This window comes from Octopus sinensis, linkage group LG1 (genome assembly GCF_006345805.1).
Source record: "Octopus sinensis linkage group LG1, ASM634580v1, whole genome shotgun sequence".
Lineage (NCBI taxonomy): Eukaryota > Metazoa > Mollusca > Cephalopoda > Octopoda > Octopodidae > Octopus > Octopus sinensis.
This window is the reverse complement of record NC_042997.1, coordinates 112,700,659-112,716,787: the sequence shown is the minus strand read 5'-3', so window position 1 is coordinate 112,716,787 and position 16,129 is coordinate 112,700,659. Positions and strand designations below refer to the sequence as shown.

The following is a 16,129-nucleotide window of genomic DNA, read 5'->3' as shown; positions in this document are numbered from 1 at the left end:
GCGATATCCTTCAGGCATGTAATGCAAACACAGGAATCATTAATGTGTCAGTGAGAATGATTGAGTTCACATATTTCAGATAGGATCCTTGATTAAGAATGGTGGATATAGCATATACTTGTCTCTGTCAATGGAGCAGGCAACCTGAACAAATTGTTCCGTCCTTCTAGTAGCATAGCTGAGGGAAAGTTTGTCCTTTAAGTGGGCTGCATTTTTGGAACTGCTGTGTAAGCCTGCAATAAGTGGCAAACTACACAATGCACACACAGACACAGAACATGTCCAGTTCTACCTCATTGTATTGACACAGTATTTACTCTGTTAATTCCTTCTTGGCCAGCTTGAAGTAAGTTGGTAATATCATGTAGTGAATTTTTTGGTGTATACAACAAGTAAATGCAAGTGTCGTTTAGATAAATTATTTAAACCACAATCAGATACATTCCCATTGTTTTACTTTGATGTTGTCCACATAACTCTTTCATCTGCTACCTCAACATCTTTTGCTACATCTTTCCTACTACAATTGGTGACCCCGAGCTAAAAGATCTACAGCCTTCATCTAACAGCCATTGCTGCATATGCTTCTCGATGTTCTAATACATGACTGTCTCTGCATCACCAACTTCATTGCATTTGGAAAATGAAGACAATTTTTTGTTCTGCGGTTAAATTTTCCATTTCATCATTACGTTCTGGTGACCCGAGCTCAAGAATTACAGCTTTCACATCATGCTCATCACATTGAAGACAAGAATAACAACTTTCACTACACAACACAAAGGAAAAGAACTCGCTGACACAATGGACACCCACAATTCACTTTCGACATGCCAGAGAATGCACTGCAATCCGATGCACAGATCCACCACAGAAACCACTGACATAAGTAAATTCAGCATTTCAAACAGTTATCCAACCAAGAATTAATCGGATAACTCTATGGAAGCCCACACAGGCAACTTTTTCGACAGCCATAGATTTGAACTTTCTTTGCATGCACCTATTTTTGCATTTCAAATGCTACTTTTTAGTTTTTCAGGACCAGGGAACTTTCTAGCCAAGTTTGTCATTTTCGCTTATTTCATTCTGTTTTGTTTGCGCTGCACACCTTCATTTTTTTACACATAACACTCAATTCTGTGATGACTCGCTTCACTAAAACAACTGGATTCATATGTATAATGGAAGGCAAGGTTTATGATATTGGGAGGATATCACCTTCTCCCATTATATCTTGTTCTTCGTGTAGTTCAGGCTCCAGCAGGCGAAGAAAGAAGTCTTTAAGTACAAATGCAATTTACAACTGGTTTATTTACAAGTTTCACAGAACAGGTGAAGTACGTGGCTCTCAGCAACCATCTCAAGCTGTGTGGGTGGTGTTGTATCTCCATTAGTGTGGGCACATTGCTTCTGGAGGTACAACATGCAGACAGGCCCAGCCAGTGAAGTGTGCTCAGCAAGCGCTGCTGCGTAGAAGCGGAGAGAAAAGGAATGAATCTGTTTCTGTTTTGCCCTTATATACAGTTTGCCAATTGCGAGCCTGATTGTGATCTCACGCATGGCAAATGGATGCAGGTGAGGTCTTGCTCCAGTCTCAGAAATGGCAATGGCTGCCACGAGATCTCATCCAATATGGCACTGACTGCTTGTGCCGCTACATATGCATATGTTTTTGAATGTTCTATATTTTTATATTTTTTCTTGTTGGCCATTAGCATTTCACATTTCATGCACACGCATTGCTCACCTGTTTTAATTGCATGGTTTCTGCTACAAGTTCTTTTGAATGTCTGCAATTTCTCTCTTGGCACATACCCAGTTCTACACATGCACCATAATGTTATGCCTTTAGAACTGTTCACATCATGTCTGTGCCCACTCAGCTCTTTTTCCCGACTCTGTGTATGTCGGATGTTGACTCAGGCTCTTTGCGCTCTTGCCTGAAACAACTTGTTCCTGTTTGACCCCAGGTTTTTCTTTATTCTTTTATTTGTTTCAGTCATTTGACTGTGGCCATGTTGGAGCACTGCCTTTAGTTGAACAAATCGACACCAGGATTTATTCTTTGTATGCCTAGTACTTATTCTATCAGTCTCTTTTGCTAAACTGCTAAGTTATGGGGCAATAAACACACCAGCATCGGTTGTCAAGCGATGTTGGGGGACAAACATAAACACACAAACATATACATATATGTATATATATACGACGAGCTTCTTTCAGTTTCTGCCTACCAAATCCACTCATAAGGCTTCGGTCGGCCTAATGCTATAGTAGAAGACATTTGCCCAAGGTGCCACACAGTGAGACTAAACCCAGGACCATGTAGTTGGTAAGCATGCATGCTACTTACCACACAGCCATGCCTGGTTGGTCACAAACTTAATAGAGAAAATTGTCTGTCCATTGCAATATGCCAGCATGCCACACTGTCATTATTCTGGCTAAGGTTAGCAAATGCTCACAACAACACCTGACACAATTCACTTCCTATTTTTTTTCAAGGCATTTTCCCACAAAATGCAATCCTGCAAGACAACTTTTGCTGATATCATGGATAAAGAATGCACACATCCACTTGCCTCAGCTTATTCCCACAGCTGCAGGACTTTCTCTCGCACTCATGTATACACCTTTGCATGCTCACTGCCTCAGTTTCTGGCACATTCAGCATTCATCTGCACACTCATTCATTCTGCCTCTGAGGAAGAGGATGAGAACAGAAACATCTGAGGAGAGGGGTTTTCTGGAAAAGTCAATGAAGGGGGATCAGAACTTCTTGAAAAATTCCATGGATGAAGGACTTATTGGAAAAATCCAAGGAGGGGACTTCCTGGAATATTCCAAGGAGGTAGAGCTTCCTGGAAAAATCCGAGGATGGGAACACCTGGAAAAATCTGAGTGCGGGGATAGGGAGAGATGAAAGGGAGAAAGGACTTCCTGGAAAATCCGAGGAGGGGGATGTGGACTTCTTGGAAAAGTCCGATGAGGGCCATGGTAACTTCCTAGAAAAATCCAAGGTTGGGGATGGGGTCTTTCTGGAAAAGTCCGAGGACAGGGATGGGGACTTCTTGTAAATTTCCAAAGAGGGGAGACGAGGGGAGGAAGGACTTGCTGGAAAATTCCAAGGAAGGGAGATGAGCAGAGGAAGGACTTCATAGAGAAATCCGAGTAAGGGAATAGAGACTTCCTGGAAAGGGAAAATTCCAAGGAGGGGAGATGTGGGTGGAAAGGGAGGAATGACATCCTGGAAAATCCGAGAGGGGAGATGAAAGACTTCCTGGAAAAATCCAAGGAGGGGTGATGGGGACTTCCTGGAAAAGTTCAAGTAATGGGGACTTTCTGGAAAATTCCAAAGATGGGAGATGACGCGGTGGAGGGACTTCCTGGTAAACTCCAGGGAGGACTTTGTGGAAAAGTTCCAGGAGTGGGGATGGGGACTTCCTGGAAAATTCCAAGGACGGGTAGATGAAAGGGAGGAAGGATTTCCTGGAAAAATTTCTTCAGTTAAATACACGTCATTGGTTGGTTGTAATTACCCAAATATGACAACTTTAACACGAAATAACTTCTAAAATACGAAATTTTGTCAAAAATGTTCAGAGTAAACTGTTTTACATGAGAAATTCTACCAGTATTCGAAGTCTCTAACCGTTTAGTTAAAAAAAATTAATTAAAAAATCTGTGATTGAGATGGTATTACTCCATCTCAAATATCAACAACTGAGTCAAATTCTGTCGAGGTCAACTTTGCCTTTCATCCTTTCAGGGTCGATAAATTAAGTAGCAGTTACGTACTGTGTTCGATCTAATCGATTGGCCCCCTTCCCCTAAAATTTCAGGCCTTGTACCTAAAGTAGAAAAGAATATTTGCTTCATTCTAATAAATTTCATCATTTTTTGCTCATACATGTGTTTTCTTTGGTTTTGAATTTGTATTTTAATGTGGTCTTGTATTATATATATATATATAGGTGCAAGGAGTAGCTGTGTGGTAAGTAGCTTGCTTACCAACCACATGGTCCTAGGTTCAGTCCGACTGTGTGGCACCTTGGGCAGGTGTCTTCTACTATAGCCTTGGACTGACCAAAGCCTTGTGAGTGGATTTGGTAGACGGAAACTGGAAAAAGCCTGTCGTGAGCGAGATTGTTGCCAGTGCTGCTGGACTGGCTCCTGTGCAGGTGGCACGTAAAAAACACCACTTGAGCATGGCTGTTGCCAGTATTGCCTGACTGGCCATCGTAAAAACACCCACTACAATCTCGGAGTGGTTGGTGTCAGGAAGGGCATCAATCTGTAGAAACTCTGCCAGATCAGACTGGAGCCTGGTGCAGCCTTCTGGTTCGCCAGTCCTCAGTCAAATCGTCCAACCTATGATAGCATGGAAAGCGGACGTTAAACGATGATGATGATGATGTATGTGTGTATATGTTTGTCCCCCCAACATCGCTTGACAACCGATGCTGGTGTGCTTATGTCCCCGTAACTTAGTGGTTCGGCAAAAGAGGCCGATAGAATAAGTATTAGGCTTACAAGGAATATGCTCAGTGGTCGATTTGCTCGACTAAAGGTGGTGCTCCAGCATGGCAACAGTCACATGACTGAAACCAGTAAAAGAGAGAGTATATATACATATATATATATGTATATATACATATATATATATGTATATATACATACATATATACAACGGGCTTCTTTCAGTTTCCGTCTACCAAATCAACTCACAAGGATTTGGTCGGCCCGAGGTTATAGTAGACACTTGCCCAAGCTGCCACGCAGTGGGACTGAACCCGGAACCATGTGGTTATATACCTACGTGTTGTATATGTAATTATTAAATTATCAAAATTTTCAGTTAATGTGTAACGTATAAATGTATATATTTGAAATAAATCACGAGATGTTAGCCTGTTAATTTCAAGGCAGTTTCATTTTCAAAGACGTCATTAAGTGAAAAATGACGTTATTTGCTTGTTCGTTTATTCGATTCTCTGTTCAAGAAATCCCCAATCCTTGCTTTGGAGTGAATATTCCATTGGTGTAGAACGTTCACTGACATCAAGTATCCAGCGTAGTAACAATCATGCCAGCTCACTCTCTTCTATATAATATCGGTTACAAATTTGGGCCCATGGCTTGCAAGTCTGCGGAAGGGGGTTAGTAGTTTACATCGACCCCAGTACTCAACTGCTAATTATTTTATCGAGCCCGAAAAAATGAAAGACAAAGTCGACCCCGGTGGCATTCAAACTCAATGTAAAACGGACGAAATGCTGCTTGACATTTTGCCCGGAGTGCTAACGATTCTGTCAGTTCGCCTGTCGCTCGATCAGCTAGAAATAGCAGCCTCATTTCTTCTAATCACAGTCCACTGTCTTATTTTTTTTTAAAAAGAAAGAACTTTGGATAGTGTAGTCCTTCGTATACAAAAAGATGGAACGAACACGTTTAATGATTAAACGTATGTGTGGTCATTCAGGACTGGCCTAGGGCTACACAACATTTTGACAACAATTTCTATTTTTCTTTTCCTTTGTAAAAAAAACTTATATTACGGAAGACTTACGTCTATTGTTTAGGATTTGTGTTTTAATGCGGTTTTGTATTATTCCTATATCCTATATACACACGTGTTACATACGTAATTCCGATCTTGCTGGCGCGACTCTTAAAGCGTTCCTCGTTACCATGGAGCTTGTTTGGTCGCTTATGTAATCTAACCGTAGAGACTGCAACTAGCATAAAACCAATGCCCAACTAGTACACATATATCCATTTCCGTATCTATCCATACATCCACCCGTCCCTCCATACATTATATGTATGAGGGAGGGAGAGAAAAGTGAAAGATAACGGTAATACCTCAGTTTATAGCTGGTCATTGTAGCATGAACTGTATGTGAAATTTGTTTTTCTGCTTATACACCCCACCCTCACACACACACATGCGCACACACATACTCATACACACACACACACATGCACACACACACGCACACATATACACACACACACACACACTCATATATACACACTCACACACATTTAATACATAATAATTATATTATACAATAACGATATTGTGTTATAAATATACCCCGAGAAATTACAATAGGTTTAAGGTAAATTAACAAACGAGTCAACGAACGACTGGAATAAGTCGATAATCACTGAAACCACCCTCAGGTTCCCATCATCCCTGTGTTACTCATGACAACCAAAAACTTATGTCGCTGGAAGACGGAGTATTCCATGTCAGGTAAGTCTTTCTCTGATTTTTTTATTTCCTCTTTTGAATTTTCGTTGTCAGTTTTGTTTGTTATCATTTATGTATGTTGAAATTATTGTTTTAACATTATTTTTTTTAACAACTATTCTTGTCTCCAATTAATTCTATTTAATTGGTCTTAAAAGAAGGGGAGGGGAGAGTTTAGTTCTTAAAACTTCATAAATTCAGCTTAATTTATGAAGTTTAAATTGGCAAAAAAGTTTGGGAAATATATTTCAAAATGATGATACATGATACCAAACAGCTATTGTGTGTGTGTACACAAACATATACGTTTATGTGCGTATATGTATGTAAGTTTACCTTTTCAGAGTTAAAATAGGGACAAATGGGGAATGCCTCGCAAACTCTGAAGAATTGCAGCGTGATATTAGCGTTTTGCCTGTCCTGTGTATTACATGTGATACGACGGAGATTTTCCCCTGGTATTTATGCATCATATATAAATGCACATTCTCGTTTATTTTTTCAACCACCAGAATTAAAATTTTTATTGCCTTCACAGTGTTTACCGTTTTACAAAATTAAATTAGAAAACTGGACAAAACAGAACACAATTGAAAAAATTTAAAAAGAAAAAAAGAGAAATAAGAAAGAGATAAAGGGAAAAAAACAAAAAAAAAAAGCAACAACCACTTCACCATTTTCGGTTGAAAAGGTGGGGCGCTGGGAAACCTTTCTAATGGCAATGGAGACCTGCCAGCATGCTTGCAGCGTTGCCACGGGTAATGGCAAAGCTGAGCCTCACCAGTTACCTCTACAAGGCATGTTGCCAGTGAAGACAGGAAACTTGCGAAGTCCCATTCACAGCTAGGGTGACGTGGTGGAATGATGCTGTAGACAAGGCCTTTAGAGCAAAGACGCAGGCCTGGAGGGGTGGAGGTAGTATGGAACTGTACCAGATAGCCAGAATAGAAGTTGGGAGAAAGATATATATAACCATGGAAGAAGCAGAAAAGAAGAATTTTGCCAATGTTCAGCGACGCGGTGAGGGGGGACCAAAGAACTGAAGTATTTCAGATTGCAAGACGGTGTGTGACAGAAAATTGTGATGTCACAGGAGAGAAATTTGTCTGCATGGATGATGGTGCCCTTGTGTTTAATGATTGTGCAAAGAAAAAGGCTTGGAGATGCCATTATGAAAGACTGCTGAACGTGGCAAATGAATGGGAGGAGGAGAGTCTGCCAAATGTTGACTCAGTTGAAGGACCAGCTACCTGAATTGACAGTACCTGGTAGATAAAACAATTAAGGATATGAAGACAGGGAAAGCACCTGGCCCATCAGGAATCACTGCTAAGATGCTTAAAATATTGGGTGGTGTGGGTTAAGGTCACCCATATTGTAAATCAGGTGGTTCACGATGGAGGTATACCCAATGACTGGTGTAGCAGCACCATAGTCAACTGCTACAAAGGTAAAGGCAATGCCTTAGAAATAATTACAGAGGTATCAAATTGTTGGACCAGGTGATGAAAGTTACGGAGAGCATCATAGCCCAACTAATTAGGGAGTGAGTTAGTTGAGATGAGATGCAGTTTGGTTTTGTGCCCTGTTCATCATAGTCCTCCAGGCAATAACAGGAATTTTAGACAGGCAGCCCCTGGGAGTTTCTCTATGCTGATAACCTTGTTCTAATAGCTGAATCACTTCCAGAACTAGAGAATAAGTTTCAGGTATTGAAGCAAGGTCTAGAATCGAAGGGCCTTAGAGTTAACCTAGCAAAATTCAAAGTCTTAGTAAGCAGGAAGGCAGACAAATCACAAATCCTTTCAGGTAGGTGACCCTGCTTGATCTGTAGAAAAGGCATAGGTAGAAACTCCATAAGATGTACCCGGTGTAGGCTATAGGCACATAAGAGGTACAGCAATATCAGAGGAAGGTTAACAGGGAAAATAGCTTTTGTGTGTGGAAAATGCACAGGGACAATTAACACTGAAGATGTGCTGAAAATAGACTCCATCAACTGCCAATGGGGTAAGCTAGAAGTAGTAGCTTCTGTTATCTAGGTGACGAAGTTAGTAGTGGAGGTGGATGCTCCAAGAGCATGGCTGTGAAAATAAGAATTGGCCAGGCTAAGTTCAGAGAGCTCCTACCTCTGCTAGAAGCAAAGGGCCTCTCCCTCAGAGTGAAAGGCAAATTGTATGATGCTTGTGTGTAAACAGCTATGTTACACAACAGTGAAACATAGGTTGTGACAGCCGGGGTCATGCATAGGTTTGAAAGAAATGAAGCCAGTATGGTTCACTGGATGTGTAAGCATCTTGAGAGAAAAGTTGGACTTAAGAGGCATCAGATGTGGTGTGCAAGAGAGATGACTGTGCTGGTATGGTCATGTGATGCATATAGATGAGGACAGCTATGTAAAGAAGTGCCAATCTCTAACTGTGGAGGGAAGAATCTGTGGTAGATGTAGACCGAAAGAAGACCTGGGACGAGGTGGTGAAGTATGATCTTCGAATTTGGGCCTCATAGAGGCAATGATTTGTGACAGACCTTTGGCGATATGCTGTGCTTGAGAAGACCTGTCAAGCCAAGTGAAATCATAGTTATGGCCAATGCTGATGTCACATAACTGGCACTCATGCCGGTGGCTCATAAAGAGTACCTATCAAGTGTTGGGCCTTACAGAGGCAAGGTGGCATGTGAAAAGCACCTTTCAAGTGTTGAGTCTCATGGAGGCAATGATGAATGACCGAGACGTTTGCCATTATGTTGTGCTTGAGAAGAAGACCCATCAAGCCAAGTAAAACCATAGTCATGGCAGATACCAGTGTCATGCAAATGGCCCCCCGGGTCATAGTGCTAGTGCATGCATATACAGCTGCGTGCGTGCACACATACACGCGAGTACTGTCCAAATCTCCGACCAATCACATACATCTAGCTGGCATTCAATTGGCGTATCAAGTTTCGGGCATTTGGATAGAAAATTCACAAAAAAGTCACTTCTATTGATTTCTTAATGGCTTTGCAGGGTGACTGGGGAAATGTAAAGATGTGCACGACCACCCTTGGATGGTTTTGAATGACCATAGAAAGTGCGAGTCCTCTAACTGAAAAATTGTAGATTTATATAAAGGACACACACACAGACAGACATTTTGCTGTTTATATATAGAGATGCCAAACTGTTGATGTGCATTAAATGTTCATCTTGGCTGAGATGATTATCATCAGTGCAACCTGGTTGCCTGATGAAAAACTGTTGTGATGGGGTTAAAGTTGTAATTTGACTTATATTATTTTCTTGCATTTTTCAGCTGTTTCAGATAATTTAAAATATCACGTGAATTGCAAAAAAAGGAAAATGATAAGTGTTATTGATAATGATGTTTTGTGCCCTCAGTATGTCTCAAAAGCTATGGCACCAAGAAATCCTAAACTTGTCAAAGAGCCCGAGGAAGAGAGCCAAGTAAATATTGATGAGTTCATATAATTAAAGTTTTGCATAATTAAAATGTTCTTTCTCTCTCTCTCTCATCTTTCCTCTGTACCATCAATACCATTCTGCTCCGCTTCACTCCTATACATCATTGGTTACCTGCCCCATCTTCTGTCCAGATGTACATCCCCCGCCACTTCAACATTTGTTCTTCATTCATTATATTACACCCCCTTCTCATCCCTTCATCTCCCACTCTCCAGTACACTCTTGCAATCACTACCCACCCACTCTCCCAATCCTTCTTCCTCCCCACTTCTACTCCCCACTTACATTGAGGATCTACCCTGACACCTCACCACCACTGCTTTTATCTCTTTCAAGTTCCTCCCAACTTCCCCCCCCCCAACCGTTTCTTTTGATACTGTGGCTCCTCTATCGCAAGCGACCTATTCTGTTCTGGCCCTTTTCTCTCATATTTTAATCCCTGATCATCATCATCATTGTTTAACGTCCTCCTTCCATGCTGGCATGGGTTGGATGGTTTGATAAGAGCTGGCCAGGCAGGAGCCTGCGCCATATAAAGCCACTTCCAATCTCTACTGTTGACTCACTCAGTTGAAAGGGTTCACTTGTGCCCGTACTAGTAGGGTGCCAAGAGCACCATCCAAGCATGATCATTGCCAGAGCAGCCAACTGGCTCCGTGCCGGCAGCACATAAAAGGGCACCATTCGAGCATGATCGTTACCAACATCGCCTTACTGGCACCTGTGCCGGTGTCATGTGTTAAAATATTCAAGTGAAGTTATTGCCAGTACCGCCTGACTGGCCCTGTGCTGGTGGCACGTAAAAAGCACCCACTACACTCTCGGAGTGGTTGGTGTTAGGAAGGGCATCCAGCTGTAGAAACTCTGCCAAATCAAGATTGGAGCCTAGTGCAGCCATCTGGTTCGCCAGCCCTCAGTCAAAATCATCCAACCTATGCCAGGATGGAAAGCAGACGTTAAACGATGCTGCTGCTGATGATGATTGATTGAAACAAAAAGGTGTATTTCAACAGAAATATGGTAACAAAAGGCATAAAGTGATCTAAATTAAAACCTGCTATCAAAATTTCATAAGTTTATGTTCTCAACACCAGCTTATTAGTGACTAAGTTATTTTACTAAATTCGTTATTTCATTAATTAACTTCATTAATTCAAACAAAGTGTATTGCAGCTGAAATTTGATTGTGGCACTCCGTTGGTTACGATGATGAGGGTTTCCTGTTGATCTGATCAACGGAATAGCCTGCTCGTGAAATTAACGTGCAAGTGGCCGCACACTCCACAGACACGTGTACCCTTAACGTAGTTCTTGGGGAGATTCAGCATGATACAGTGTGTGACAAGGCTGGGCCCTTTGAAATACAGGTGCAACAGAAACAGGAAGAAAGAGTGAGAGAAAATTGTGGAGAAAGAGTACAGCAGGGTTCGCCACTACCCCCTGCCTAGTAGAGCTTTGGGTGTTTTCGTTCAATAAAAACTTACAATGTCCGGTCTGGGGAATCGAAACTGGGATCCTATGTCCGCGAGTCCGCTTCCCTAACCACAGCGCCATTGCGCTTCCACTGAAATATAATAACAAAAAAGGTTAAAGGAGTTTGTTCATTTGAGGTGATGAATATTCCAAGGAATATAACATCATTCAAGTTTTGATTTTTGTTTTGATATTGGATGATTCTTTCAATTTCCTTTTTCTGATTTTTTCTTTTTTTCCTTTCAGCTTATTCCAAGTGTCTTCCTAAAGAACATCTCTATGACAACAGAAGAGAGATTGACCAATACACGTACAATGAGGATTCCAGAGAAATTGCAACTCCTTGAAATCGGAGATACAGTTCATCACAAAGTAATACATATATATATATATATATATATATATATATATATATAGGGTGTTCAAAAAGTCTCTCCGCAGTGAATTTTTTCCTCCAAGATGTATTTCAAAACATGTGTAAAAGAGTCAACTTATGTATTGAAAATGAAGGACGACATTTTCAGCACCTCTTATAAGTTTTTGTAAAGTCTAATATATTCTTTTGTAGTCTTATACCATCTTATAAATATTTATTTTGCAATAAAATACTTACTGCAGAGAGACCTTTTGAACACCCTGTATCTACACACACACATATATATGAGGTCTGATTAATAAGTTTCCGGACTGTTGTCATAATAATAAAGCTAAAGCATGCAGAGTGAAGCCGCATGGCATACAGTGACCTTGAACTCCGCTGTGCGTGTGCACTAAGTTTTAGCATTCTGGCTGATTTCTGCTGTTTACAGCAGTGTTTGGAAGGAAGGGGTGTAGTGTGTGATTGTCACATTGACCTTGACAGAGAAAGTTGTCATGGTGATACCTGCTCAGAGGCCCATGCAGAGTTGTAGAAAGTGTATGGAGAGGAGTGTATGAGCTGCACACAAGTGTGACGAGCGTTTGAGATGTTTCCAACATGGCCAAAAAAATGATGATATTGATGAACGTTCTGGGAGACCCACAACCAGCAGAACTTAGAATATCATCACTAATGTGTGTGCAGGTATGAGGGAAACTTGTCGAATCACCATCCGTGAGTTATCAGAAGATGTGCAGATTAGTTAGGGTTCAGTCCATTATCACTGAAGATTTGGGTATGAGACGCATGTCTGCCAAGTCTGTGCCCAAACTGCTTTCAGCTGACCAAAAAGACACTTGGGTTTCAGTTGCACAAGATCTTGATTTTGTCGAGAATGAAGAAAACTTTTTGGAAATTTTGCATAGGCCTCTGAACAGGTATCACCAAGCTTTTGGCAAAATCTGATGCAGATTCTCTGCTCAACTTTCTCTGTCATGGTCAATGTGATGATCATATGCTACACACCTTCCTTCCCATTGCTGTAAATAGCAGAATTCAGCTAGAATGTTAAAACTTAGTGTGTATGCACAGCAGAGTTCTAGGTCAATCTATGTTAGCAGCTTTACTATGCGTGCTTTATCTTCATTATTATGGTAACGACCCGGATACTTCTTGATCAGACCATGTGTGTGTATATATATATATATATATATATATATATATATATATATATAAACGTATGTATGAACTTTTACGGTACGCATGTGTGTGTGTATGAGTTTGTATAAATATGCGTATATATTTGGCGAAAAATGCGAGTGAAGATGTGTACGTTTTCATAGTGACGTATAAGTATGCACGTGGGTCCGCAAGCAGAATTATAATACAGTAATTTCCCTTTATATAACAGTATTTTTTCATAGTGTTTTTCAGATAACCGAAGAGATGGTGTTGTGGATTTCCACTTCGGCATCTGAAACTCAGAGTTTTATCTTGACTATTGAGTAAATGTAACATATTGTTTTATAGATAAATTTCCTCTATTTACGTAATATTGAGGTCTCTTCCTTTCTTTTGTTATATATAATAATAATAATTAATAATAGTAGGGAATATAATTCCAAAACTTACAGGGAAAAATTCAATATAACAAATTTAACACACACAAAACTATTGTTGTTATTTTTGCTATTATTAAAAGGGAGGTAATCTGGTATAATAATCAGCATGCCAGACTGAATCCTTAACACAATTTCTTCTGGTTTTATATTCTGAGCTCAAATTCTGCCATGGTTAACTTTACCTTTTGGGGTTGATAAAATAAGTAGCAGTTGAGTACTGGGGTTAATGTAATCCAATAATTTCCTCCCCCCAAATTTCAGGCCTTGTGCTTACAGCAGAAAGCATTATCATTATTACTATAGAAAGTGGCATGTTGGCAGAATTGTTAGCATGCCGGGCAAAATACTTAGCACTATTCTGCCCGTTGCTATGTTCTGAGTTCAAATTCCACTGAGGTTGACTTTACTTTTCATTCTTTTGGAGTCGATAAATTAAGTACCAGTGAAACACTGGGGGTCGATGTAATTGCCTAGTCCCCCCCCCCCAATTTCAGGCCTTGTGCATATGGTAGAAAAGATTATGACAATTCATATTTTAAATGGTATTTAGTGTGTATTCTTCATTCCCATCTTTATTGTTTCTTACTTGTGAATTCTTAAAACTTTTTCAGATCTCAACTGTAAATATTAATGAACCCATTTTCCAGCCTTTCCCATCAGAAATATTTTTCCAACAATATGAACCTTTCAAGGTTTATGAAGTATCTTTGCTTCTTGAAAATAAAGACCGAGTAAGTAATGTTATCTGGTTTCCAATGCACAATCTTGTACACTTTTATTCAACTCAGGCATGGCCATGCAGCTAAGGTGGATGTTTCAGAGCCACATAGTCAAGGGTTTGGTTTCACTTTATGGACTTTGTTTCTTCATATTTTATGCGGCTGCCCCAGCTTCATCAATCTCTAGTGAGAGAAATCGATAAACAGAAATTAAAGAAGCATGTCCTATAATATATATGTATATATATATATATATATATATTCTTTAATTCTTTTATTTGTTTCAGTCATTTGACTGCGGCCATGCTGGAGCACTGCCTTTTAATCAAAGAGATCGACCCCAGGACTTATTCTTTGAAAGCCTAGTACTTATTCTATCGTCTCTTTTGACGAACTAAGTTACAGGGACGTAAGCACACCAACATTGGTTGACAGGCGATGGTGGCAGGACAAATGCACACACACACACATATAACACGCTTCTTTCAGTTTCCGTCTACCAAATCCACTCACAAGGCTTTGGTCAGCTTGAGGCTATAGTAGAAGACACTTGCCCATGATTCCATGTGGTTGGTAAGCAAGCTACTTACCACACAGCCACTCCTGGTACTGTGAAGCATGACTACATACTGATTGCAGAACACTGATGAGGTGAACTTGCAAGATTGCACAATGTTTCTACTTTTATTATGCAATTATTAAGGCATTTCCTGAAACACGTGTATGTTCTATTAATCACTGAATACCATACCTGTTTTCTACAAATTATTATACATATTTATATGTGTGTTTGTGTAGACTTCACTAGAGCTGGTGTCATAAATAAAATCACCCAGTACATCATCATTTAACGTCCATTATCCATGCTGGCATGGGTCAGATGGGTTGACTGAAAACTGGTAAGCTAGGGAGCTGCACCAGCTTCCAATCTGATTTCGCATGGTTTCTATGGCTGGATGCCTTTTTTAATGCCAACTACTCCAAGAGTGCGGTGGGTGCCAGTTATGCAGTACTGGCATCTGTCATGACTATGATCTCACTTGGATTAGCTGGTCTTCTCAACATGGCGTATTGCCAAATGTCTTGGTCACTTGTCACTGCCTCCATCAGGCTCAATGTTCAAATGGTGCCTTTTTCATGCCACCAGCATGGGTGCCAGTTATGCAATCCTGGCATTGGCCACAACTACAATTTTACTTGGCTTCGTGGGTCTTCTCAAGTATGGCATATCACCCAATGTTCGTGGGTGCTTTTTACGTGCCAGTTACATGACACCGGCGTTGGCCATAACTGCAATTTCACTTGACTTGATGGCTTTTCTGAAACACAGCAAATCGCCAAACTTTTCGGGCGCTTGTCATTGCCTCCATGAGGCCCAACATTCAAAGTTCATGCTTCACCACCTCTTCCTGTGTCTTCTTGTATTGACCTCTTCCACAGATTTCCTCCACAGTTAGAGATTGGCACTTCTTCTCATTGCTGTCCTCATTCATATGCATCACATGACCATACCAACGCAGTTGTCTCTCATGCAACCACATCTGATACCTCTTATTCCCAGCTTTTCTCTCAAGATGCTGACACTCAGTTGAATATGCACACTGACATTGCACATCCAGCAAAGCATACTGGCCTTCATTTCTTTCAAGCCTTTGTGGTGTCCTCAGTGGTCACAACCCATGTTTCACTGCTGTGTAGTATGGCTATTCGCACACAGGTATCACATGATCTGTTTTTCACTCTGAGTGAGAGGCCCTTTGTTACCAACTGAGGTAGGAGCTCTCTGAATTTTGCCCAACCTGTTCTTATTCTATCAGCTACGCTCTTGCAGCATCCACCCTTGCTACTGACTTAGTCACCTAGGTAACGGAAGCTATCAATTACTTCTAGTTTTCCCCCCAGGCGTTTGATGGAGTCTATTTTCTGTACATTTTTAGTGTTGTCAAATCCATGCCAGCATGGAAGGCAGATGTTAAACGATGATGATGATGATGTCCCTGTGCACCTTCCACATGCAAAAACTATTTTCCCTGTCAGAACTTCCTCCTGCTATCAGAAACCTTGCCAAAGCAGACATTGGAGCTTGACACTGTAGCTCTGGATCCTGTCCAACTATCCATGGCAGCATGAAAGATGGATATTGACTGTAGGCATGTGTCTTTGTGTGAGTGTTTGTATTCCCCCCTCATCTTCTTGTGTGTTTGCTGTTTGTAAACAATAGCTTCACTG

General features: G+C 40.7%; 1 protein-coding gene across 1 annotated transcript in view; it reads left to right on the top strand.

Annotated features, from left to right (window-relative positions):
• The first annotated feature begins 5,620 nt into the window (after positions 1–5,620).
• LOC115220578 (hydrocephalus-inducing protein-like) overlaps positions 5,621–16,129 on the top strand; it is a 175,731-nt gene continuing 165,222 nt past the window's right edge. The window contains exons 1-4 of the mRNA XM_029790763.2: positions 5,621–6,265; positions 9,559–9,710; positions 11,448–11,573; positions 13,793–13,912. Coding sequence (XP_029646623.2) covers positions 6,217–6,265; positions 9,559–9,710; positions 11,448–11,573; positions 13,793–13,912 — 447 coding nt within the window. The 5' untranslated portion in view covers positions 5,621–6,216. The remainder of the gene's footprint in view (positions 6,266–9,558; positions 9,711–11,447; positions 11,574–13,792; positions 13,913–16,129) is intronic.